The sequence below is a fragment of the Taeniopygia guttata genome, chromosome 26 (assembly GCF_048771995.1).
Source record: "Taeniopygia guttata chromosome 26, bTaeGut7.mat, whole genome shotgun sequence".
NCBI classification, from domain to species: domain Eukaryota; kingdom Metazoa; phylum Chordata; class Aves; order Passeriformes; family Estrildidae; genus Taeniopygia; species Taeniopygia guttata.
Genome location: NC_133051.1, coordinates 2663492 through 2688715, shown reverse-complemented (window position 1 = coordinate 2688715; position 25224 = coordinate 2663492). Strand labels below are relative to the sequence as shown.

At 55.8% G+C, this 25224-nt stretch overlaps 1 protein-coding gene across 3 annotated transcripts in view; it reads right to left on the bottom strand.

Annotated features, from left to right (window-relative positions):
* Positions 1–3080: 3080 nt before the first annotated feature.
* Positions 3081–25224, bottom strand: part of SOX13 (SRY-box transcription factor 13) — a 35606-nt gene continuing 13462 nt past the window's right edge. The window contains exons 3-16 of one of the 3 annotated variants that reach the window (XM_030292099.4): positions 18000–18094; positions 15015–15216; positions 14043–14148; positions 13838–13924; positions 12948–13120; positions 11853–11921; positions 9957–10071; positions 9180–9262; positions 8428–8587; positions 7450–7559; positions 7257–7353; positions 7031–7174; positions 5395–5611; positions 3081–3717 (exon numbers count right to left, since the gene is read on the bottom strand). In XM_030292099.4, coding sequence (XP_030147959.4) covers positions 3444–3717; positions 5395–5611; positions 7031–7174; positions 7257–7353; positions 7450–7559; positions 8428–8587; positions 9180–9262; positions 9957–10071; positions 11853–11921; positions 12948–13120; positions 13838–13924; positions 14043–14148; positions 15015–15215 — 1836 coding nt within the window. In that variant the 5' untranslated portion in view covers position 15216; positions 18000–18094 and the 3' untranslated portion in view covers positions 3081–3443. The remainder of the gene's footprint in view (positions 3718–5394; positions 5612–7030; positions 7175–7256; positions 7354–7449; positions 7560–8427; positions 8588–9179; positions 9263–9956; positions 10072–11852; positions 11922–12947; positions 13121–13837; positions 13925–14042; positions 14149–15014; positions 15217–17999; positions 18095–25224) is intronic. The other 2 variants (XM_032753094.3, XM_032753093.3) reach the window with 2 other exon arrangements.

Below are 25224 nucleotides of genomic sequence, written 5' to 3'. Positions count from 1 at the left end.
CAGGTTAAGTTACTCGTGGTCTTATTAACAAAATAAAGCTCTATCTATATTTACAATCTTTAAAAAACAGAACAACAACCAAAAAAAAAATAATAATAGGAAAATAAATGGAAGAGAGAGAAGGAGCTGTGGGGAGGGGACACATCTGCTTCCAGTCCCTCCGCAGCACAGCCCGGCCCAGCCCTGGAGCTGGGACCCCTCCCCAGGGACCCCTGTGCACCCCTGGGACCCCCTGACCTTCCCCAGGGACCCCCATCCTTCCCTGGGACCCCCTGACCTTCCCCAGGGACCCCCATCCTTCCCTGGGACCCCCTGACCTTCCCCAGGGACCCCCATCCTTCCCTGGGACCCCCTGACCTTCCCCAGGGACCCCCATCCTTCCCTGGGACCCCCTGACCTTCCCCAGGGACCCCTGTGCATCCCTGGGACCCCGTGTCCTCTCCAGGGACCCCTGTCCCTTGCTGGGGGCTCCTGTCCTACCCCTAGGACCCCTGTCCCTCCCTGGGGACCCCTGACCTTCTCCAGGGCCCCCTGTCCTACCCTGGGACCCCTGTCCATCCCCAGGGACCCCTGTCCCTCCTTGGGGACCCCTGTCCTTCTCAGGGACCTTTTTCCATCCCTGTCCTACCGCAAGGACCCCTTAACCTTCCCCAGAGACCCCCTGTCCTTCTTAGGGACCCTTTTCCATCCCTGTCCCTCCCCGGGGACCCCTGGGACCGCTGTCCTTCCCCAGGGGACCCTTGTCATCTCCAGGGACCCCCTGTCCTTTCCAGGGACTCTTTTCCATCCCCGGGACCCCCTGTCCTTCTGTGGGACCCCCTGTCCTCTCCAAGGACCCCCTGTCCCTCACAGGGACCCCAGGCCGGCGCAGGGATTTGGGAACAAGTAAAGCCCTGACAGAGGCAGGGGAGCAGGGAGGGGCTGGCGGGATGTCCCCGGGATTAGGGATGTCCCCTGGGATGAGGGATGTCCCCACGGCGGTGTCCCCAGCACTGGGCTGCTGCTGCTGCTGCTGAGATTCAGATCCCCAGCCCAGCTTGGGGACAAGGGGACAGAGGGACAAGGGGACAGAGGGACAAGGGGACAGAGGGACAAGGGGACAGAGGCTGGTGCCCGCTTTCTGCAGCCCTGAGCCCGGGTGGCTGCAGCCCCCACTGTGTCCCCAGCGCTGTCGCTGTCCCCACAGTGTCCCCAGCATTGTCCCTGTCCCTGTGGTGTCCCCAGCGCTGTCGTTGTCCCTGCGGTGTCCCCAGCACAGTAATAACCCCCACAGTGTCCCCGCGCTGTCACTGTCCCCGCCGTGTCCCCAGCATGGTGACAGTCCCCATGGTGTCCCCAACGTTGTCCCTGTGGTGTCCCCAGCATGGTGGCAGTCCCTGTGGTGTCCCCAGCACTGTCCCTGTCCCCGCGGTGTCCCCAACGTTGTCCCTGTGGTGTCCCCAGCACTGTCCCTGTCCCCGCGGTGTCCCCAGCGTTGTCCCTGTGGTGTCCCCAGCATTGTCCCTGTCCCCGCGGTGTCCCCGTGGTGTCCCCAGCGTTGTCCCCGTGTTGTCCCCGCGCTGTCCCCGGCTCGGGGCCGTTCCCGGCTCTGCCACAGGGAGGTGCCGGAGCCCCGCGCACGGAGGGACAGCGGGGACACGGCCCGGGAGAGCGGCTGGGCACGGGGACACGGCACACCTGGGCACGGGGACACACCTGGGTACTGCACACACACCTGGACATGGCACACACACACCTGGACATGGCACACACACACCTGGGCATGGCACACACCTGGGCATGGAGCACACACCTGGGCATGGAGCACACCTGGGCATCGCACACACACCTGGGCACTGCACACACACCTGGACATGGCACACACACACACCTGGGCACTGCACACACACCTGGGCATGGAGCACACCTGGGCATGGAGCACACCTGGGCATCGCACACACCTGGACACAGCACACACCTGGGCATCACACATACACCTGGACATGGCACACACACACCTGGGCATGGCACACACCTGGGCATGGCACACACACCTGGACACCCCCAGCTGTCACCTGGACACCCTGACCTGTCACCTGGACACCCGCCATGCCCGGCCACACCACACCGCAGCCGCTGGGACAGGCTCTGACCACACCAAGGTCATTTTCCCGCAAATTCCCTTTTCCCCTAAAGCCTTTCCTCTCCCTCCCTGTCACCTTGCGGGGCTCAGGGACGGGTGCCCGGGGACAGCCGGGCACGGGCACAGCCGGGCACGGGGACAGCCGGGCACGGGGACAGCCGGGCACGTCCCCAGGCCGGGGGCTGGCAGGGCAGGAGCCGCCCCCGCTTTATCCCGGACTGGGCCCGAGCTGCCGGCGGCACAAAGGGCCCCGAGGAGCCCGAGCTAAACTTGGCACGGTGGGAATTCACTGGCAGGCGCCAAAGAGCGAGCGGGAAGCGCGGCGGAGGTCACACCAGGATAGAGGAGGGACAAGCGTGTCCCTGTCCCGTGTCCCCAGTCTGTGTCCCCATCCCGTGTCCCCATCCTGTGTCTCACTCCGTGTCCCCATCCCGTGTCCCACTCCGTGTCCCCATCCCGTGTCCCACTCTGTGTCCCAATCCCGTGTCCCACTCCGTGTCCCCATCCCATGTCCCACTCCATGTCCCCATGCCGTGTCCCACTCTGTGTCCCAATCCCGTGTCCCACTCCGTGTCCCCATGCCATGTCCTACTCCATGTCCCCACTCCGTGTCCCCATGCTGTGTCCCCACTCCGTCTCCCTACTCCATGTCCCCACTCCCAGTCCCCATCCCATGTCCCCACTCCGTCTCCCTACTCCATGTCCCCACTCCGTGTCCCCATCCCATGTCCCACTCCGTGTCCCCACTCCGTGTCCCCACTCCGTGTCCACATCCTGTGTCCCCATCCCATGTCCCCATCCCGTGTCCCACTCCGTGTCCCCACTCTGTGTCCTCACTCTGTGTCCCCATCCCGTGTCCCACTCCGTGTCCCCATGCCATGTCCCACTCCGTGTCCCCATGCCGTGTCCCCACTCCGTGTCCCCATGCCATGTCCCACTCCGTGTCCCCATGCCATGTCCCCACTCCGTGTCCCCATGCCACACCCAGCAGCGCAGCAGGTGAGGCTCTGCAGGACCCGCAGGTGCTGGAGATGCTCTGGATGTTCCCTGCAGCCCGAGAGCCTCAGGTCCCCTCAGGGGTGACAACGCAGCCACCACAGTGCCACCAACCCTCCAGGCTCGCTGGCCTCGGCTCCACGTGCCACCAAAGCAAGGCCAAGCCAGTCCTCGCCACCCAAAATCCCGGGTGCCCACCCTCGCGGGACCCCTCTGCAGGCGGGCAGCTCTCCTGCGGCAGAGTGCCACCCCACCTGGACACGCCGTGCCCTCCCGGGGGTGACAGCCAGCCCTGCCACCCCCTCCGCTGTCCCCCCGCGCCCCCTCAGTCCGTCAGCACCACCAGCTCGCCGTCACTCTTGTCCTCGCCCTCCGAGTCCTCGTCCTCGCTGTAGCGGTACACGTCCCCCTCGGGCACCGAGTGCCCGTCGTCCCCGGCGTCCCCGTCCTTGAGGCTGCGGGTGTTGACGATGACGGGCATGGCGGGGTCGGTGCCGCGGGGCAGGTAATGCTCCAGGAGGGGCGGGGGCAGCTGCACGCCCACCGGCCGCGGGTACAGCACGTCCGAGGAGCTGGGGGGCACCTGGCTGCCCTGCGGCCTGGGGGACACGGGGAGCGGGCACTGAGAGGGCTCACAGGGCTGCCCCGAGGGGGGCATTCTGTGCAGGTGGGCACCAAGCCCACGGGAACGAGGTGGGCATGCACCTCATGGGTGTCAGGGGGGTGCCAGCCCCATGGGCACCAGGTGGGCACCAACCCCATGGACACCAGGTGGGCACGCACCCAACCGGTGCCAGGTGAGCACTGCTCCAATGCAGCCACGTGGGCACAAACCCCGTGGGCACCCGGTGAGTCCTCACCTGTGTCACCCGGAGGATACCCATGTCACCTTATCAACCCCCCTTTATCAATCCCCTTTATTAATTCCCCTTATCAATCCCCCTTATTAATTACCCTTTATCAATCCCCCTTATCAATCCCCATTTATCAATTACCCTTTATTAATTCCCCTTATCAATCCCCATTTATCAATTAACCTTTATCAGCCCCCTTATCCCCCACTTACCAATCCCATTATCAACCCCTTTATCAATCCCCCTTATTAATTACCCTTTATCGATCCCCCTTTCCAATCCCCATTTCTCAATCACCCTTTATGAATTCCCCTTATCAATCCCTTTTATCAATCCCTGCATCAATCCCCTTTACTAACCCCCTTATCAACCCCCTTATTCCCCCACTTATCAACCCCGTTATCAACCCCTTTATCAACCCCCTTTATTAATTACCCTTTATCGATCCCCCTTTCCAATTCCCACTTACCAACCCTGTTATCAACCCCCTTATCAATCCCCTTTATTAATTACCCCTATCAAGCCCCCTTATCAATCCCCATTTATCAATTAACCTTTATCAACCCCATTATCCCCCACTTACCAATCCCGTTATCAACCCCTTCATCAACCCCCTTATTAATTACCCTTTATCGATCCCCCTTTCCAATTCCCACTTACCAACCCTGTTATCAACCCCTTTATCAATCCCTTTATTAATTACCCTTTATCGATCCCCCTTTCCAATTCCCACTTACCAACCCTGTTATCAACCCCTTTATCAATCCCTTTATTAATTACCCTTTATCGATCCCCCTTATCAATCCCCATTTATCAATTAACCTTTATCAACCCTCTTATCCCCCACTTACCAACCCCATTATCAATCCCCCTTATCAATCCCCATTTCTCAATTACCCTTTATGAATTCCCCTTATCAACCCCCTTTTATCAATCCCCCTTATTAATTACCCTTTATCAATCCCCCTTATTACTTACCCTTTATCAATCCCCATTTATCAATTACCCTTTTTCAACCCCCTTATCCCCCACTTATCAACCCCGTTATCAACCCCTTTATCAACCCCCCTTATTAATTACCCTTTATCGATCCCCCTTTCCAATCCCCATTTCTCAATCACCCTTTATGAATTCCCTTTATCAATCCCCATTATCAACCCTTTATCGATCCACCTTTCCAATCCCCATTTATCAATTAACCTTTATCAAGCCCCTTATCCCCCACTTACCAACCCCGTTATCAACCCCTTTATCAATCCCCCTTATTAATTACCCTTTATCAATCCCCTTTCCAATCCCCATTTCTCAATCACCCTTTATCAATCCCCCTTTCCAACCCCCATTACCAACCCCGTATCACCCCCTTACCAATCCCCCTTTATCGATTACCCCTCTCACCCCTACCAGCCCGTGCTCAGTTACCCCATGAGGAAGCCCTGCCTGGCGTCCTGGCGCCGGTTCCTCATCAGCGCCTTGTACTCGCCCACGCGCAGCCGCTTGCCCTCCACGATGCACGTGCGCTTGGGCCGCGGTTTGTATTTGTAGTCCGGGTACTTCTCCAGGTGCTGCCGGCTCAGCCGCGCCTGCTCCTCGTAGTACGGCTGCTTCTCCTGGTTGGACATGGATTTCCAGCGGGATCCTGGGAGGAGAGGGGTGGAGGGGATGGTTAATGAGAATTAGTGGTGTTAATTAGCGGTATTGCTGGTGGGAATGGTGTCTGGGTTGATGGTGGTGCTGGTGGGAGATATCTGCTGGAATATCGGGAAGAGATTCCCTGAATTCCTCTGGGCATTTCCAGGGGATCATGTGCTCATTCCCTGATCTTCCCTCATGGATTCCTCCCTTCATTCCCTGACCTTCCTCAGGAACCTCCTGGGATTCATCTCCTCATTCCCTGACCTTCCTTCCTGGGATTCATCTCCTCATTCCCTGACCTTCCTTCCTGGGATTCATCCCCTCATTCCCCCATCTTCCTTCCTGGGATTCATCTCCTCATTCCCCCATCTTCCTTCTTGGGATTCATCTCCTTATTCCCTGACCATGCCCAGGAATCTCCAAGGATTCATCTCCTCATTCCCTGACCTTCCCTCATGGATTCCTCCCTTCATTCCCTGACATTCCTCAGGAACCTCCTGGGATTCCTCCCCTCATTCCCTGACCATGCCCAGGAATCTCCAAGGATTCATCTCCTCATTCCCTGACCTTCCCTCCCAGGATTCATCTCATTCTCTGACCTTCCCTCCTGGATTCATCTCCTCATTCCCTGACCTTCCCCAGGAACCTCCTGGGATTCCCTGACATTCCCCAGGTCAGGGAGATCCCTCTGTGGCTATTCAGAATGGATCCCCCATCCCCAAGATCTCATTCCAAACCCTCTGGGGGTTGCAGAGTAGATCCCCCGTCCCCAAGATCTTGTTCCAATTCCTCCAGGAGTTGCAGAGTGGATCTCCTGTTCCAAGATTTCGTTCCAAACCCTCCAGGGGTTGCAGAGGGGATCTTACCCCGGGATCTCATTCCCATCCCTCCAGGGGATGCAGAGTGGATCCCCTGCCCCAGGATCTCATTCCCACCCCTCCAGGGGTTCAGAGGGGATCCCCTGCCCCAGGATCTCATTCCCATCCCTCCAGGAGTTCAGAGTGGATCCCCTGCCCCAGGATCTCATTCCCATCCCTCCAGGGGGATGCAGAGTGGATTCCCTGCCCCAGGATCTCATTCCCATCCCTCCAGGGGTTCAGAGGGGATCCCCTGCCCCAGGATCTCATTCCCACCCCTCCAGGGGGATGCAGAGTGGATCCCCTGCCCCAGGATCTCATTCCCACTCCTCCAGGAGTTCAGAGTGGATCCCCTGCCCCAGGATCTCATTCCAAACCCTCCAGGAGTTGCAGAGTGGATTTCCTGTCCCCAGATCTCATTCCAATCCTTCCAGAGGATGCAGAGTGGATCCCCTGCCCCAGGATCTCATTCCCACCCCTCCAGGGGTTCAGAGTGGATCCCCTGCCCCAGGATCTCATTCCCACCCCTCCAGGGGTTCAGAGGGGATCCTGCCCTGGGATCTCACCCAGGATCTTGCTGATGCTGGAGTTGTGCATGTCGGGGAAGGCCTGCAGGATCTTCCTGCGCTCGTCCTTGGCCCACACCATGAAGGCGTTCATGGGCCGCTTGATGTGGTTGTTGTTCCTGGACTCCGGGAAGTGCCGGGAGCCTGCGGGGACAGGCGGCAATGAGGGCAGGACAGGAGGACAGGGCCACCCTGGGGTCACCACCGCGCTCCCGGCCGTCCTCACCGTCCATCTCGCAGCTCAGCAGAGCCTCGTCCAGCCGGTGGCCGGGGGTCTCCTCCATCCGCTCCTTCACCGGGGAGGAGTCCATCCCGACGGGCTCCTGCAGGACAGCGGGGTCAGGATCCAGCCCCCAGCCCGGGCACAGCTGGTGACCCTGGGGTGGCAGAGGGGACGGTGACCACAGAGTGACCCTCACCTTGCGGTAGGGGCTGCTCAGGGAGCCCTCCATGGCGGCGCCGTGGCCGTGCAGCAGCTGCCGCGCGTCGTGGATGGCTTTGGTGATGGCATCGCCCTCTCCCAGGAATCCTGGGGGACACGGGCACCCGTCAGTGCCAGCGGCCACCCCGCTGACCCCCAGAGTACCCACGGACACCCATCAGTGCCAGCGGCCACCCCGCTGACCCCCAGAGTACCCACGGACACCCGTCAGTGCCAGCGGCCGCCCCGCTGACCCCCGGAGTACCCACTCCATGGGTTCTTATCAGTGCCAGTGGTCACTCCACTGACCCCCATGGGCCATGACACCCCCATGGGCACTCATCAGTGGCAGTGGTCACCCCAATGACCCCCATAGGTCATGGGCCATGGGCCATGACACCCCCATGGGCACCCATCAGTGCCAGTGGTCACCTCGCTGACCACTGCTGACCACTTAGAGCACCAACTCCTATAGGCATCCATCAATGCCAGTGGCCACCCTGCAGACCACTCACAGAACTGACCCCGTGGGCACCCATCAGTGCCAGTGGTCACTCTGCTGACCACTCACAGCACTGACCATTACTGGCACCCATCAGTGCCAGTGGTCACCCCGCTGACCACTCACAGATCCATCAGTGCCAGCGGTCACTCTGCTGACCACTCACAGCATCCATCAGTGCCAGTGGTCACTCTGCTGACCACTCACAGCACTGACCCTTACTGGCACCCATCAGTGCCAGCAGCCACCCCACTGACCACCCCCCTGACCACTGCTGACCACTTAGAGCACTGACCCCATGGGCACTCCTCAGTGCCAGTGGTCACTCTGCTGACCCCCAGAGTACCCACCCCATGGGCACCCAGTGGTCACCCCGCTGACCACTCCCAGCACCCACCCCATGGCCACCCCTCAGTGCCAGCGGTCACCCCGCTGACCCCCACCACCCAGCGGGGATGTCACCGGTGTCCCCACCCAGAGGGAGGCTGGCCGGGCTGCTCTGCAGCTCCCTGCTGGCCCCGTGGCTCGGCGGCAGGGACTGGCACCCGCTCAGCTTCAAACTGGGCGAACTGGAGGCACTGGGCAGCTCCGGACCTTTGGGTTTGGCCGTCAGGTTCAGCGGCTGCGAGGTCTCCTGAGGAGGAGGAGGAGGAGGAGGAGGGATGGCAGGTGAGGAGATGTCCCCAAAGCCCCACCCTGGGGTGTGGAGGGGCTTTGGGGGCTGTGCCAGGGGTTGGAGGGATTTTTTTGGGGGTTGAAGAGTTTTTTTGGGGCTATACCAGGGGTTAAAGGGCATTTTTGGGTTGTACCGGGGACTGAAGGGGGTTTTTGGGCACGTGCCAGGGGTTGAAGGGGTTTTTGGGGCTGTACCAAGGTTTTTGGGGCTCTACCAGAGTTTGGGGGCTGTGCCAAGGGTTGAAGGGGATTTTTGGGGTTGTACTGAGGGTTAAAGGGCATTTTTGGGGCTGTACCAGGGACTGAAGGTGGTTTTTGGGGCTGTACCAGGAGTTTTGAGGGCGGTACCAGTGGTGTTTTTTGGGGCTGTACCAGGTTTTTTGGGGTTTTGGGGCTGTACCAGGTTTTTTTGGGCTGTACCAGGATTTTTGGGTTTTTGGGGCTCTACCAGGGGTTTTTGGGCTGTACCAGGATTTTTGGGGTTTTGGGGGCTGTACCAGGGTTTTTGGGGTTGTACCAGTGGGTTTTTTTGGGGTTTTTTGGGGCTGTACCTGCATCTGGAGGTGGCCCGGGCCTGCGGGTCTCTTCAGCGTGGGGGGAGGTGGGCTGTGCAGGAGCTGAACCGGGTAATCCACTGCGGGAGCAGAGGGACAGCGGTTGGGGACACGGCCGTGGGGACAAGGCCACCCCGCAGGGCCGGGACTGTGGGAACCCAGAGCTTCCCTCTGGCTGCCCTGGGACCCTGGCAGGGGTCAGGAACCCCCTGGACAGAGCCCCCAGAGACACTGGCTGTGATCTCTGTCCATGGAAAAGAGTTTTCAATCTTACAGGATCAATTACAAGCTCTGAGTGTTTGATATCAGTAATAATTAAGTGTGGCACAGGTGCAAAAGTAAAATTTTAGGATTCTAGATAAGGGGTCCAAAGGGGACAAGATGGAGGAAATTGGGTGTGTCTTGTCCTTTCTCTCCTTCTTCATGCCCTCCATGTTTCACTGTGGTGTTGGCATTTTTCTGTTGGTTCAGGCTGGGGACACACTGTCCAACGTAGGTGACAGATATTGGCACGTTATTGTAAATCCAGCACAGGTAGTTTGTGGTATTTAATGTTTGTACCATCCCACTGAGGGCAGAGCCCCACACGCTGCCCTGCAGGACAGAGCTGCGGCAGGGCAGCAGAACATGGTAGAGATAAACAGAATAAACAACCTTGAAACAGCACAGACCAATTATGGCTTCTGCTTTGGCAGCGGGGCTGACAGACAGAGACTTTCTGCATTTTGGGATCATCAATACCTCAAATTCCGACACGGGACAAGCCCAACTCACCCGGTTTGCAGGGGATGGGCTGGATGGGCAGGGCCAGCTGGGACTCGGGGGTGACCGGCAGGGGCTGGTGGCCGGGGCTGAAGGCGGGGATCATCACGTAGGGCATGTTGACCTGCTGGAGGGGACGGGGACACCGGATCAGTGCCACCGCCGCGAGGGCACGGCAGGACACGGCGTAGCTCAGGCAAGGACCAAACGCCTCGGAAGTGTCCACGCCCGTGGTGGGTGGGATGGAATTAGATCATCTTCAAGGCCCCCTTCCAACTCCAACCATCCTGTGCATCATTCTGGAGGGCGATTTTTGGGTTCTACCAGGAACTGAAGGCGATTTTTGGGTTCTATCAGGAACTGAAGGCAATTTTTGGGTTCTACCAGGAACTGAAGGGGATTTTTGGGTTCTACCAGGAACTGAAGGCGATTTTTGGGGTTGTACCAGGGTTTGGGGTGGCTGTACCAAGGGTTGAATGGATTTTTTTGGCTGTACCAGGGATTGAAGGCGGTTTTGGGGTTCTACCAGGGGTTGAAGGGGTTTTTTGGGGGGCTGTACAAGGATTTGGAGGGGATTTTGGGGTTGTATCAGGGTTCTTTGGGGGTTTTGGGGTTGTACCAGGAATTTAAGGGTTTTTTGGGGATGTACTAGGGGTTTTGGGGCTGTACCAGGATTTTTGGGGTTTTTTGGAGGCTGTACCAGGATTTTGGGGCTGTACCAGGGTTCTTTGGGGTTTTTGGGGTTGTACCAGTGGTTGAAGGGTTTTTTGGGGATGTACTAGGGGTTTTGGGGCTGTACCAGGATTTTTGGTTTTTTGGGGCTGTACCAGGGTTCTTTGGGGGATTTTGGGGCTGTACCAGGGTTCTTTGGGTTTTTTGGGGTTGTACCAGGGTTGAAGGTTTTTTTGGGGATGTACTAGGGGTTTGGGGGCTGTACCAGGATTTTTGGGGGTTTTTGGGGGCTGTACCAGGATTTTGGGGGATTTGGGGGCTGTACCAGGATTTTGGGGTTCTTTGGGGGCTGTACCAGGATTTTGGGGGGTTTTGGGGCTGTACCAGGGTTCTTTGGGGTTTTTTGGGCTGTACGAGGGGTTTTGGGGGCTGTACTGGTGTTTTTTGGGTGTTCTGGGGCTGTACCAGGATTTTTGGGGGTTTTGGGGCTGTACCAGTGTATTATTCTGATGCACAGAATTGGAATTACAATATTCTCTTCTTAGGTCAAGAGTGTTGATTTGATTTGGGGGCCAAGATACTTGCAATATTTCAAACTCATTACCTGCTATTTTTATTTGTATGCACGCTTTGTCAGGTTAGGACAAAGTTTGTCTAATGGTCAGGAAACCATTAGAAATTGTTAGGAAAGAACAAACGTTAAAAGTAATCCAAACATAATGCAAAGAGCTTTTCTCTCCTTTTCCTAGAAGGTATTCTTTTAATAATTAACTCTTTTATAGAAGAAAGTCTTTGAGTTCACATTTTTCTAGGAGACAGGAAGTTGAGGTAACACGAAGAAAATATGTAGTGCTCAAATTAGAGTGAACCTCAATATCTGTTCCTTAGTTTGCTTTTTTTTTTTGTTTTTAATGTTAGGAAGAGCCTAAATCCTTTGTAAATTGTCCTTGCATGGGGGAAATGGGCCCCGAGACCATCTGGTGGAAGACATATTAAAATAACGTTGGATTTATAATAAAGGATGTGTCTATGAGAGAAGAATTCTACTTTTATGGCATATATGGATAATGTGTCTATTAAAAGGCTTATGAGTTGCTACAGGACATACTAAGAAACATTTTTTTTCTTTCTTATCTAGACAACTTTGAAAGGAGAGAGATTAAATGCTCAACAGAGATATCTGAGTTAAAATTATGAAGATACTTCACCTGCCAGGGGAGGTGCCCCTGCCCTTACCTGGATCTGCTGCTGCAGGAGGTTGATCTTGTGCTGCTGCTGGATGAGCTGCTGCTGCTGCTTGGCGATCTGGGGAGGGGACAGAAGCCTTGGTGACATCCAGGACAGCGCTGGGCTGGCCTCCAGCCTGGCAGAACCCACCCAGCACCACAGAAAAAGGGTGCCAGGGGGTCCCCAGGGTTGTGGGGAGGGCAGGAGGAGGGGCTGAGCTGCCCCCTGAGCCACCTCGAGGGACACAAGGGCTGTGTGCCACACCCCAGGTGTGACAGCGGTGTCACCCCTGCCCTTGGGGTGGGAACCCAGGGCTTCCCTCTGGCTGCCCTGGGACCCTGGCAGGGGTCAGGAACCCCCTGGACAGAGCCCCCAGAGACACTGGCTGTGATCTCTGCCCATGGAAAAGAGTTTTCAATCTTACAGGATGAATTACCAGCTCTGAGTGTTTGATATAAATAATAATTAAGTGTGGCACAGGTGCAAAAGTAAAATTTTAGGATTCTAAATTAGGGGTCCAAAGGGGACAAGATAGAAAAAATTAAGTGTGTCTTGTCCTTTTTCTCCTTCATGCCCTCCATGTTTCACTGTGGTGTTGGCATTTTTATATTAGTTTAAGCTATAGACACACTGTTCAACATAAATAATAAATATTAACACATTATTATCAATATAGCACACGTAGTTTCTGGTATATAATATTTGTAACATCCCACTGAGGGGCAAAGCCCCACACGCTGCCCTGCAAAACAAACCTACAGCAGGGCAGCAAAACATGTTCTAGATAAACAAAAATAAACAACTTTAGAAACCAACACAAACAAATTACGGCTTCTTCTTTATCAACAAAGCAAAAAAAAACCCAAAAATTTTCTACAATGTCAAAATCACCAATGCCACAAATCCCAACACTTGGGAGAGGAAAACCTGGTGTTGGAGGAGCAGGAGGCACCTGGGGTGGTTTGTTCCTCTTAAGGAGCTCAACCCCATCTCCATCCACCTTTGGTCCACCCAGCTCCGAGGGTTTTGGGATGGGAAGACAAAATGTGACCCCAAAACCACTGGTGGTCCCACAGCGATGCCCGGTGGGGTGACGGTGCCCACCTGCTCCTGCTGCTGCCGCGCCAGCTCCATCTGCTGCTGCTGCTTCTCGAAGAGCATGGTGGCCATGTTCTTCTGCTCCGAGTGCGCCGTCAGCAGCTGGTCCCGCAGCGTGGACAGCTGGTTGATCATCACCAGCAGCTGCAGCTCCTTCTCCGCCAGGCTCTCCTGGGTTCCTGCGGGGGGAAAAACCAAAAAAAACCAACTGGGTTAATGGATCCCGGTCCCTTTTGGGGTGTCCATGACCCTTTTGGGGCATCCCTGTCTCTTTTAGGATCTCCCTGACACTTTTGGGATATCCTTGACCGTTTTAGGATGTCCCTGTCTCTTTTAGGATCTCCCTGACCCTTCTGGGGTGTCCATGACCCTTTTGGGGTGTCCCTGTCCTTTTAGGATCTCCCTGATCCTTTTGGGGTGTCTGTGACCCTTTCAGGGTGTCCCTGTCTCTTTTAGAATCTCCCTGAGCCTTTTAGGATATCCCTGACTCTTTTGGGGTGTCCGTGACCTTTTTGGGATGTCCATGAAACTTTTAGGATATCCCTGACCCTTTTGGGGTGTCCATGACCCTTTTGGGGTGTCCCTGTCCTTTTAGGATCTCCCTGATCCTTTTGGGGTGTCCCTGTCTCTTTTAGGATCTCCTTGACCCTTTTGGTCACTGGTGTCGTGTAGGACACAGGTGACACAATGGGTGACCAGGGAATGTCAGACTGGGGAGGAACAGCAAGATCCCCACACGCTGAACCGCCCCCACCCTTGAGGCAGCAGAGATGCTCACCTCCCAAAAAAACCCAATTAAAAACGGGATAAATCCTTGCAAAACGTGGATATTTCCCCTCCTGCTTTGGTGCTCCCAGCTGGGACGCAGGAGGGAGGGTGGTGGAGGTGGATCCCACCTTTCACTTCCTTGGATTCAGCCGGGTTCCGACCTAGCAGCCGCTCCTTCCAGTCACTGGCCAGCAGCTTCTCGATGGTCGGCATCACTGGGGACAGGGACAGGGAGGAGAGGACAACCACATGAGCACATCAAGGCTCGGTCCACCCCACAGCTCTGAGGGGCAGGGAAAGGATCCCAACGGGTCCCTTGGGAACGTTTCCCACCTTCCTTCAGGTTCCTGTTGAAGTCCAGCTTCTCCTGGCCGCTCCCGGCCGGCTCGAAGGCGGAGCGCCGGGGCTCGGGAATGTCCCCGGTGGGAGAGCGGGATTCCTGTGGGACACACAATGTCACTGCCACCACCAAGGACACTCCCAGCGTGGGACATCCCCGTTGGGTGGGATGCTGGGAGCTGGAGCACGCTCTGCCAGGCACAATCCCACCTACAGCATCATGGAGATGCCGGAATTTTCTCCCATTTCTCCATCTTGCCCCCGCTGTCCCCTGAGCTCCTCTCCCCTCTGGGAGCGGCCAGCGAGAGGGAAAACCCCGGGACAATGGAAAAGGGAGGCTGAAGGGATGGGCAACACCTGGAGGGGGTTTTTGGGGTGTCCACATCAAAGGTGAAGCCCTCAAAGCCCAGGGATGACCCCAGAGCAGCCCCAGGTTCGCCGTGGGCAAAGCTGAGCTCTTGTTCCAAATTTTCCAAGTTTTTGGGGCTCAATCCTCAGGGAAATCAACCCTTCACACCCTGGGACCTCTTGTTCCCAGTTTTTGGGTTCAATCTCTGGGGAAACCAACCCTTCACACCCTGGGACATCTTGTTCTCAGTTTTTGGGGTTCAATCCTTGGGGAAACCAACCCTTCACACCCTGGGACCTCTTGTTCCCAGTTTTCCAGGTTTTTGGGCCTCAATCCTCACGGAAACCAACCCTTCACACCCTGGGACATCTTGTTCCCAGTTTTTGGGGTTCAATCCTTGGGGAAACCAGCCCTTCACACTCTGGGACCTCTTGTTCCCGGTTTTCCAGGTTTTTGGGCTCAAAAGAGCAGCCAAAAAAAGCCTTGGGAGAGCCTCAGATTTCAGTTTCAATTCCTCGGGATGAGGACAAACCACGCGGGGGAGCAGCCACCGCCTCTCCCACGGGATGCAGGGTCTGGAGCAGGGCTGGGGACAGCCCCACCTTTGTCACACCCACCTGTGGCAGGGCCTGGGGCTCGGTGCCATCCCTGGGTGGTGGCCCTGGGGGGTCGTGGGGCCGGGGCTCAGCACTGGGGGTGGCCCCTGGGGGGGTCTCGGGGCCACTCTCCTTCTTCTCCTCCGTCTTGGCGGCGCAGTTCACCATGGTGCCCGCTCCATCCAGCTCTGGGGGTGGAGAGATGGGGCTCCTCGTGGACATCCTGTGGACAGCAGAGGTGTCACCACGGCCACCCCCGGGCGTGGGCACCCCTCTCCCAGCATGGCCCCACACTGGGGTGCCCCATGGTGCAAGGACAGCAACTGGGGTTTGCCATGGGCAAAGCTGAGCTCTTGTTCCCAGTTCTCCAGGTTTTGGGGCTCAGTCCTCAGGGAAACCAACCCTTCATACTCTGTGACCTCTTATTCCCAGCTCTCCAGTATTTTTGGGCCTCAATCTTTGGGGAAACCAACGCTTCACACCCTGGGACCTCTTGTTCCCAGTTCTCCAGGTTTTTGGGGCTAAATTCTTGCTTGTTCCCAGTTTTTGGGGCTCAGTCCTCAGGGAAACCAACCCTTTCACACCCTGGGACCTCTTGTTCCCAATTTTCCAAGTTTTGGGAGCTCAATACTTCGGGAAACCAGCCCTTCATACCCTGGGACCTCTTGTTCCTGGTTTTCCAGACTTTTGGGGCTCAATCTTTGGGGAAGCCAACGCTTCACACCCTGGGACCTCTTGTTCCCAGTTTTCCAGGTTTTTGGGGCTTAATTCTTGCTTGTTCCCAGTTTTTGGGGCTCAGTCCTCAGGGAAACCAGCCCTTCATACTCTGTGACCTCTTATTCCCAGTTCTCCAGTATTTTTGGGCCTCAATCTTTGGGGAAACCAACGCTTCACACCCTGGGACCTCTTGTTCCCGATTTTCCAAGTTTTGGGAGCTCAATACTTGGGGAAACCAGCCCTTCACACCCTGGGACCTCTTGTTCCCAGTTGTCCAGGTTTTTGGGGCTCAATACTTGGGGAAACCAACCCTTCATACCCTGGGATGGAGGAATGAATTCCTAAAGGCAAGCCAGAGATCCCAGAGATTGGGAGTGAGGGACCTTCATGCCACATCCAGCAAGCCCAGGCGGGAAGGACCAGGACTGGCCACCAGAACGGCTCCTCCGTGAGTCCTTAGCATAGGATGGAGCTGGGACTGGGTCTGGCCACCAGAACAGCTCCTCTGAGAGTCCCTGGCATAGGATGGAGCTGGGACCAGCCACCAGAATGGCTCCTCTGGGATTCCCTGGCATGGGATGGGACAGGGACTGGCCACCAGAACAGCCCCTCTGAGAGTCCCTGGCATGGGAAATACTTGGGATTGGCCACCAGAACGGTTCCTCCAGGAGTTCCCATCACGGAAAGGACCAGGACTGGCCACCAGAACAGCCCCTCTGAGAGTCCCTGGCATGGGAAATACTTGGGATTGGCCACCAGAACAGGTCCTCCAGGAGTCCCCATCGTGGGAAGGACCAGGACTGGCCACCAGAACGAGTCCTCTGGGAGTCCTTAGCATAGGATGGAGCTGGGACTGGGACTGGCCACCAGAACAGCTCCTGTGAGAGTCCCTGGCATGGGAGGGACCAGGACCAGCCACCAGAATGGCTCCTCTGGGATTACCTGGCATGGGATGGGACAGGGACTGGCTGCCAGAACAGCCCCTCTGAGAGTCCCTGGCATGGGAAATACTTGGGATTGGCCACCAGAACGGTTCCTCCAGGAGACCCCATCACGGGAAGGACCAGGACTCCTCCAGGAACCCCTGGCACAGCACCAGCCAAGGCCCTGCCAGGACAAGGGGCTGGCCCCAGGAATGGCTCTCCCAGATCCCACAAAACCCCTGTGGGTGCCCATCCCCATCCCGGTGCTGCCGGATGGGCACCACAGGAATGATGATGAGTTTTATAGGGAACGGGCTGTGCCACCCCAAAATATTGCTCAGTCCGGGTGCCAGGGATGCCAAGAGCGAGCGCCAGGGTCGGTGGTGCCCACGGGGCATTTGCTTTTCGCGGCCACCAAGCCTCACACCACACAGCAAGAACGGGAAGCAGCATTGTCCTCGCCTTTCCGCGGGAATAATGGGAAAAGGAGGCTGCTGAGGAAGGGATTGACTGCCCTGCCATGGGGACAGCACCTGCCTGGGGGCTGCCACCCCAAACCCAGCACCCTCTCACCTCCCAGACCCCCATCAGGAGCCCCTAAAAGCGGTTTGGGGGTGCAAAGCGGGGTGGGGAGGGCTGAGCTGGGCCGCCCGGCTTGGGGGCAGCAATTACATAACAAACAAAGCCCGGCTCAAGCTGCGAATTAATCAAACGGCTGAAAATAAAACCTTCCTCTCAGGAACTTCAAACAAAAGAAATGAAAACAACAAGGCCGGCTGGGTAATGAAAAGCCAGGGCTGTGAATAGGGGACAAAAGGAAGTGGAACAATGGGGTGTTGGACAAAAGCAATAAAGTAAAGGGAAGTGTGACAGCTCCACAATAGGGCACTGTGCTCGCCAGCCTTTCTGATCTTAGCGGGCCTTTTTTTAATCTCGGTTCCCTCGCCCTCCGCCGAACAGACCCGCCGGGTTTCCTCCCGGCCCCGCATCGCCCCCGGGGGCTGCCGCATCCTGCGGCGCCCCTTCCTGCCCCGGCTCACCTTGGCCGGGGTCACCCGGCCCCCAAAATCCATCACCGGGAAGGACCGGACACGGCGGGAAGCTGTGCCCGCTGCAGCAAGGATTGGCCTTGTGGGGAGGTTATAAGTGGGGAAACTGAGGCAGGAATGCACAGCAGCTCAGGTGTGCGTGAAACTGCATTTTTTTTCCCAGTTTTTTGGGTGTTTTTTCCAAGCAAAAATCCAAATTTTGTAGGTTTGGGATGCTGCGACAGCAGTACCGCGGGACCGAGCGATGGCTTCGGTTTGAGCCAGGCACAAAATCCCATCCCAGCCCTCCCGCAGGTCCCGTTCCCTTTGTGCTTCACCTCCCGGTGCCACTGGAAGCTCACTCTTCAAATGGGGCCAGCGCTTTAATGGGGCCGTGTTTGAAAGAGGCTTCCTTGAGGGTTCATTATCCACCCTGCCGAGCAAACAAAAAAAAAGTGGGAAAAGGGAAAAAGCGCTGTTATCTCCTCCCGGGCCGGTCTCAGGTGTGGGCTCCGGGGCTGCCTGGGGCACACAATGGGCACGGAACAATCGCCCTGGCACTGGCACTGAATGGGATCTTCTCGGTTTTTAATGTTCCCCATTAAACCCAGGGTGGGGAGGAAGGGAGGGAATGGGGTTGGGATGGAAAACGCCAGCCCAGAGGATGGAAACAGATCCCGAATCCTCACGGGATGCTCCCTTCCCTCACAGCTTTTTGGGGGTTAATCCCACAAGCAGCAAAGCCCTGAAATTCCCAGATTTCACCTTTCCTCCCAATCCCAGCCTGGCGACTCCAAGATTTTCGGGATGGTGGCAGCTCGTGTTTCCCTGTTCGTACCCGCGAACGGCACGTCCTGCAATTCTCCCGGTGGCCGTGCCACCCTTCCTGCCCGCCAGCCAGGCCTGATCCTATCGGCCCCGGCCGTGCGGAGCAGAACAGCTCCAGGGGCCGGGAAAAGGGGGTGAGGCGCCAGAAAACCCCCCACCCTGCCCGGCAGCGGTTTGGGGATCTGAGAGATGCCAAAGTCCGGGCGCTGTAGGAGTTTGGGATCCAGATGTTGAGATCCCATCACTGCAGGAGTTTGGGATCCAGATGTTGAGATCCCATCACTGCAGGAGTTTGGGATCCAGATGTTGAGGTCCCATCACTGCAGGAGTTTGGGATCCAGATGTTGAGATCCCATCACTGCAGGAGTTTGGGATCCAGATGTTGAGGTCCCATCACTGCAGGAGTTTGGGATCCAGGAGATACCAAAATCCTGGGGCTGCAGGAGTTTGGGATCCAGGAGATGCCAAAATCCTGGTGCTGCAGGAGTTTGAGATCCAGGAGGAGATGCCAAAATCCTGGCCCTGCAGGTGTTTGGGATCCAGATGTTGAGATCCCATCACTGCAGGAGTTTGGCATCCAGATGTTGAGATCCCATCACTGCAGGAGGTTGGGATCCAGATGTTGAGATCCCACCATTACAGGAGTTTGGGATCCAGATGTTGAGATCCCACCATTACAGGAGTTTGGGATCCAGACGTTGAGATCCCATCACTGCAGGAGTTTGGGATACAGATGTTGGGATCCCATCACTGCAGGAGTTTGGGATCCAGATGTTGAGATCCCATCACTGCAGGAGTTTGGGATCCAGATGTTGAGATCCCATCACTGCAGGAATTTGGGATACAGATGTTGGGATCCCATCAGAGTAGGAATTTGGGATCCGAGAGATGCCGAGATCCCGGCACCGCAGGATCTCAGCGATCCAAGAGCCACCAAGATCCCTCATCCCGTGTCCCATCACTGCTGCCTCCGGGCTCATCATGAATTTGGGGACAATCCCACTCCAGGGACAGCAAGGAGACCCTCAGTGAGTTGGCTGGAGGAGCTGGCTGCCCAGATTTTCGGGATGGCCCTGCCCTCTCCTGCCCATCAGGTTGTCCCAGCTCTTGGAGCTTTTGCTCTCCTTCCTCCCAAATCTCTCCATCCACATCTCTTCCCTTCAGGAGCCCAACATGGTGCCAAATCATCCCAAAAAAAAACAACCTCATCCCACCACCAGAACCCAGGAAAACGGGAGAAAAAAATCCAAGGAGGAAACACCAGAGGAGCAACGCCGGCACGAGCGGCAGCCGCGACACCCCTGGGAGAGGCCAGAGGAAAAAATAAAGACACACACGGAGATTTTTCCTCTTCCAGGCAGGACCTGAGGAATCCCGGCCGGCCACCGGGACAGACAATAGCCCATCTCCTGCCAGACGAGCGGGGCCACTTTCCTGCCAGACTTGGAATGTCCTTTCGGGGCCGCTTCCAAGCGTTTCCGCCCGGAGTGTCTTCCAAGAGAAAAGAATGGATGTTCGGCCGGGGATGGCCAGGGGTGGCCGATGTCCCTGGCTGGGGGAAGATCGTGGGGCTGCTGTCCCTTCCCCTGGGGATCCGGAGCATCCCGGGATTTGGGGTCGGTCCCTGGTGGCCGTGGGAGAGGTGGGATGTCCATCCGTGGGGGTGGGAGAAAGGTGGATGGGGAAACGCAAGACGCCAGGGTTTGAAGGTTGAAGGATATTTTTGGGGCTGTACCAGGGTTTTTTGGGGCTGCATCAGGCTTTTTTTGGGCTGTACCATGGTTCTTTGGGGTTTTGGGGGCTGTATTGGGGTTTGGGGAAATTATTTGGAAAAATGATTTGGAAAAATGATTTTTAAATCCCAAAAGGTAACGGGATGAGAATTTTCAGCCCCAGAAATGGCACCAGCACCACTGTGTCAGAGACAAAGGGTTTGCTGGTTCAGAAAAATCCTTTTTTAACCCCAAAAGGCAACTGGATGAGGATTTTTAGACTCAGGAATGCCACCAGCAGCACGTGAGAGCCACAGAACCACGTGTCACTGCTCAGAGCCCGTGTCCCCTGCCAGAACTCTGCACTCAAAGGTTTTCTGGTTCTGAAAAATCATTTTTTAACCCCAAAAGGCAATGGGATGAGCGTTTTCAGCCCCAAAAATGCCACCAGCAGCACATGAGAGCCACAGGGTTTGCTGGTTATGAAAAATCATTTTTTAACCCCAAAAGGCAATGGGATGAGCGTTTTCAGCCCCAAAAATGCCACCAGCAGCACGTGAGAGCCACAGCACAGCATGTCACTGCTCAGAGCTTGTGTCCCCTGCCCAGGCTGTGTCCCCAAGGTTCTGGTTCTGAAAAAAACATTTTTTAAACCCCAAAAGAAAACAGGATGAGGGTTTTTGGAGTCAGAAATGCCACCACCACCATGTCAGAGCCACAGGGTTTGCTGGTTATGAAAAATCATTTTTTAACCCCAAAAGGCAATGGGATGAGAATTTTCAGCCCCAGAAATGGCAGCAGCACCACTGTGTCAGAGCCACAGGGTTTGCTGGTTATGAAAAATCATTTTTTAACCCCAAAAGGCAATGGGATGAGCGTTTTCAGCCCCAAAAATGCCACCAGCAGCATATGAGAGCCACAGAACCACGTGTCACTGCTCAGAGCCCATGTTCCCTGCCAGGGCTGGGTCCCCACCCCGCCACCCCACAAAGCAGCAGCGGAAACGCTCCAAATTTGGGCTCAACCCATCCTTGGCCGCCTCCATGTCCTCGATCCCTGACCTGCGCTCAGGAGCAGAAAAAACTCAAAGCTCCTCTGCCCAGAGAGCTCAGGGCACCGGAAAAGCTGAAAAATTTGCAGTGAGACGGGAGATTTTTGGTGGCCACAGGGAATTCGGGGAGGGGGATGCTCCGAGGGGCAGCAGGAGCACGATGGGGCAGCCAGGAATGGGATGGGAATCACCTGGTGAGTCCTTCCCAAGGGAAAATCCCCATCCCAAAGAGACCCCCAGACCCCAAATGCCCCTTCCCATCGTGGCCCGGCCTTTGGGGCAAGCAGGAGCTGGGATTTCCCGCTGTACCCCCAAACCAGGCGGGTGTTTGTCCATCCTCAGCTCCCTGAAGGAGATTTCTCCTTCTCCAAAGGACAAACGGCCTCTGGAAACATCCGGAAATGTCCCCACGGGGTCAGGGCATGGCAGTGACGCTCCGGTGACAGCGGTGGCACAGGAAGGAGTCGGGGTCACCCCTCTGCTTGTGCCACCCCCCGTTCCGCCAGGTCCCCATCCCGATGTCCCCTCACCCCTGGAATTGTCTCAGCACTGCCCCGTTATGGGGTTTTTTTGGGGGGTGCAGCATTAATTTTCCATCTTTTAAGATGGAAAGGAGCGATTCAGGTGTCCAGGTTGAATCCTAAAGAAATTACAGCTATTTTTGTCAATTCTATCCCCAAAAAAATCCCAGCCTGCCCATTCTGAAGGCCCTCAGGGTTATTCATGAGGCGCACATTGCCCTGATTAATTCCTGCAGAGTTTTGGGGGCAAATCCGATCAAAAATTTCTCTCTTTCCTCCAAAACTTGAGGAAGAGGGAAATTAACAGGGAATTATCCCTAAATTCTCTCAAATGCAAGGCAGGGAGGAAAAGGGGAATTCCCAGGCTGGGCCAAGGGGAAGAGGAGGATCTGGGAGGCTTCATGGGATGCTCCATGTGCTCCATCAGGGCTGTTTCCCATCCCCTATAAATCCCAGGACCCTGGTGTCCCAGGAAATGGGATGAGGACTAAACTGCAGATCAGCCTCTGCCCCCAGCGGCCCCATTCCTGCTTTTCCCATGGGATTGTCCCTCCTGGACAAATCCAACCCATCCCCTGGGGCTTGTCCTCCCCGTGTCCCGCAGGATCCAGGGGGCAGGAATGGGGTAACAAAGCCCCCAACAAAGCCTGAAAAGGACAAGTCAACACCCACACATTCCCTGTGGGTTCTGGGATCAGGATCCGTGCCCCACACATCACTGGGATCCATTGGATCTATGCCCCACACATCGCTGGGATCAGGATCCATGCCCCACACATTGCTGGGATTAGGATTTGTGCCCCACACATCACTGGGATCAGGATCTGCGCCCCACACATCACTGGGATCAGGATCTCTGCCCCACACTTTCCCTGTGGGCACCAGGATCTTCTGGATCCATCCCGGAGCTCTGGGACCCATCCCGGTGTCCCTTTGGGTGCAGAATTCCCGTCTCCCTCTGCTTTCCCACTACTCCAAGGGGGTTTTTCCTTTAGGATCCCAAAACCAGCTGGGACCTTCCTTCCCAACCCCAAATCCAGGGATCCTGCCTCCCATGAGCCAGCCAGGAGGTCCCTAACGATCCAAATTAAAAACCCCATCCCTGGAACGTAATTACCCAAACAAAACCCAATTCCTGGAACATAATTACCCAAATAAATCCCAATCCCTGGAACACAATTGCCCAAATAAATCCCAATCCCTGGAAGCCGCCGGATCCTTCCCTGGCCCAGGGCCACCCCATTCACAGCCACGACCCAAACACATTTTTCCTTTTGAAAGAGGAGGGGAAAAAAATAAAAAAAAACCCGCCTGAACCTCAGGTGGAACTTCCTGGCTGCGGGATTTATGAGCCGGGAATGATCTCATCAGGGAAGAGGAGGAAACTCCGCTGGAATTATTTCCAACCCCACTAAATCCCGGGAACAATCCCAGGACGAGCCACGTGAGCCCCGGGAGCAGCGCTGGTTGTTCCTGATGGTCATTCCCATTTCCTCCCCAGCAGATTTTGGGAGCTCTGGGTTGGTTCTGCTCCTCCAGAAGATAAATCCATGAGGAAAAGGCTCCTTGCAGAGCCGGGGTCCATTTCCAGGAATTTTATAGGGTTGAAGGGATCTTTAAGGAAAGGGGATGCTCAGGAGAGGGAAATCCAGGGCAGGGATGGTGGTGAAAGCACAAAGTTTCCTTCCCAGAAAAATCACGGGTCTAAATCTCTAGGAAAAAGCAAAACTTCTTTTTTTAATGCTCCCTTTTCCTCTGCCCTTCACACCCCATCTGTATTAAAACCCTAAAAAACCCCAAAACGTTCCCTCTTTAACACAGGCAATCCTGGCGCTCTGAAAAATGGAGATTTTCCCTTTTTTTTTTCCTACATCAGAAATCAACTTTAAAAGACGCTTTGCATGCAAAACCCCCCTGGACTGTGGGTGCTGAGCCTTTATCCCAAACCCACAGAGGGGTTCTGGGGGAGCTCCAGATCTTTGGGATCCAAACCCCCTCTAGGACATCCCCTGGAACCAAACCGCGACTCATCAACGGCGGGAACGAAATGGAAAAAGTGGCAAAACCCAGAGAAATAAAGAAAAATCCACGGTGAGGATGGGGACAACTCACCCAGAGGTTGGCACAGCTCCCTCCTTGCCCTGCCCCGGCCCCAAAGCGGCGTTTATCGGGGTGGCGGATCTCGGTGGCGTTTTTTTGTGTCACTTCTGTCACGCAGCGTTTCCAGGCACGGCCCCCGCGGGGTGGGGGGCTCGGCTCGGCGCAAACAAGATTTTAATCAAGACTTTAAACCAGATTTGGTTTTAAACCAGACTTGGTTTTAAACCTGACTTTAAATTTCAAGGTTTTAAAGCAGAATTTCAAGCAGATTTTGCTGTCGCCTCAGAGAGGGAGGGCCAAGATTTTAGATCCTTTTCCTGGGTGAAAAAATACCCCAAAGAGGGGTTCACCCTCCTGCCCCACAGCTCCCAGCAGAGAGAAGCTCTTCCCAAACTTTTTTTCCCATGGAAAAGCCTTGGGGATGTGCAGAACTTTGGGTCCATCCCAATCCATAACACCCATCCTTGAACTTTTATGGGATTTTAAACCTTCCAATAATTCCTTATTTTTCCAGGAGTTTGGGGTGTCCATCCCATGTCAAACCCCATATCTGTAACCCCCAACTCTTGAGCTTTTATGGCATTTTACACCCTCCAATAATTCATTTTTTTCCCCAGGTTTTTGAGGTGTCCATCCCATGTCAACAATCTCCCACCCTTGAGCTTTTATGGGATTTTAAACCTTCCAATAATTCCTTCTTTTTCCGGGAGTTTGGGGTGTCCACCCCAGTCCATAACCCCCATCCTTGAGCTTTTATGGGATTTTAATTCCTTATTTTTCCAGGTTTCTGGGGAGTCACCCCAGTTAACACCCCAGGAATTTGGGGTGCCCATCCCATGCCAAACCCCATATCCATAACCCCCCACTCTTGACCTTTTGTGGCATTTCCCACCTTCCCCTAACCCAATATTTCTCCAGGTTTTCCCATTTGTGGGCCCCAATCCCACCTGGAGCTTCCCAGGACTGCTGGGAACACCCAAGGGTGCTCAGAGCCAGCTCTGGGGTCTGTCACCCTCGGCACCCAAGCCCCAAATCACACCCCAAAATCTCATGGGGCCGCGTTTCCGCCCCGCAGCCGCAGCCGGCAGCGCCCCGGAAACCTTTGGGGTCCCTGTGCTCGGCGTCCTGAGCTGCAGCAAACGTGTCCTCACCTCCGGATTGTCCCCAAAAGGGACAAAAGGGGACATGGAGGGACGTGGGGACACTTCCTAATTTGGGGCACAAGGAGCTCCAGATGTTGGGGTTGCTTCATGTTCCAGCAATGGGATTTTTTTTCCTGGTGTTTTGGGAGCTGTCCCAGGAGCCATGAACCTCATTCCGAGGGAAAAGATGCCACTGGCTGCTCCTCACC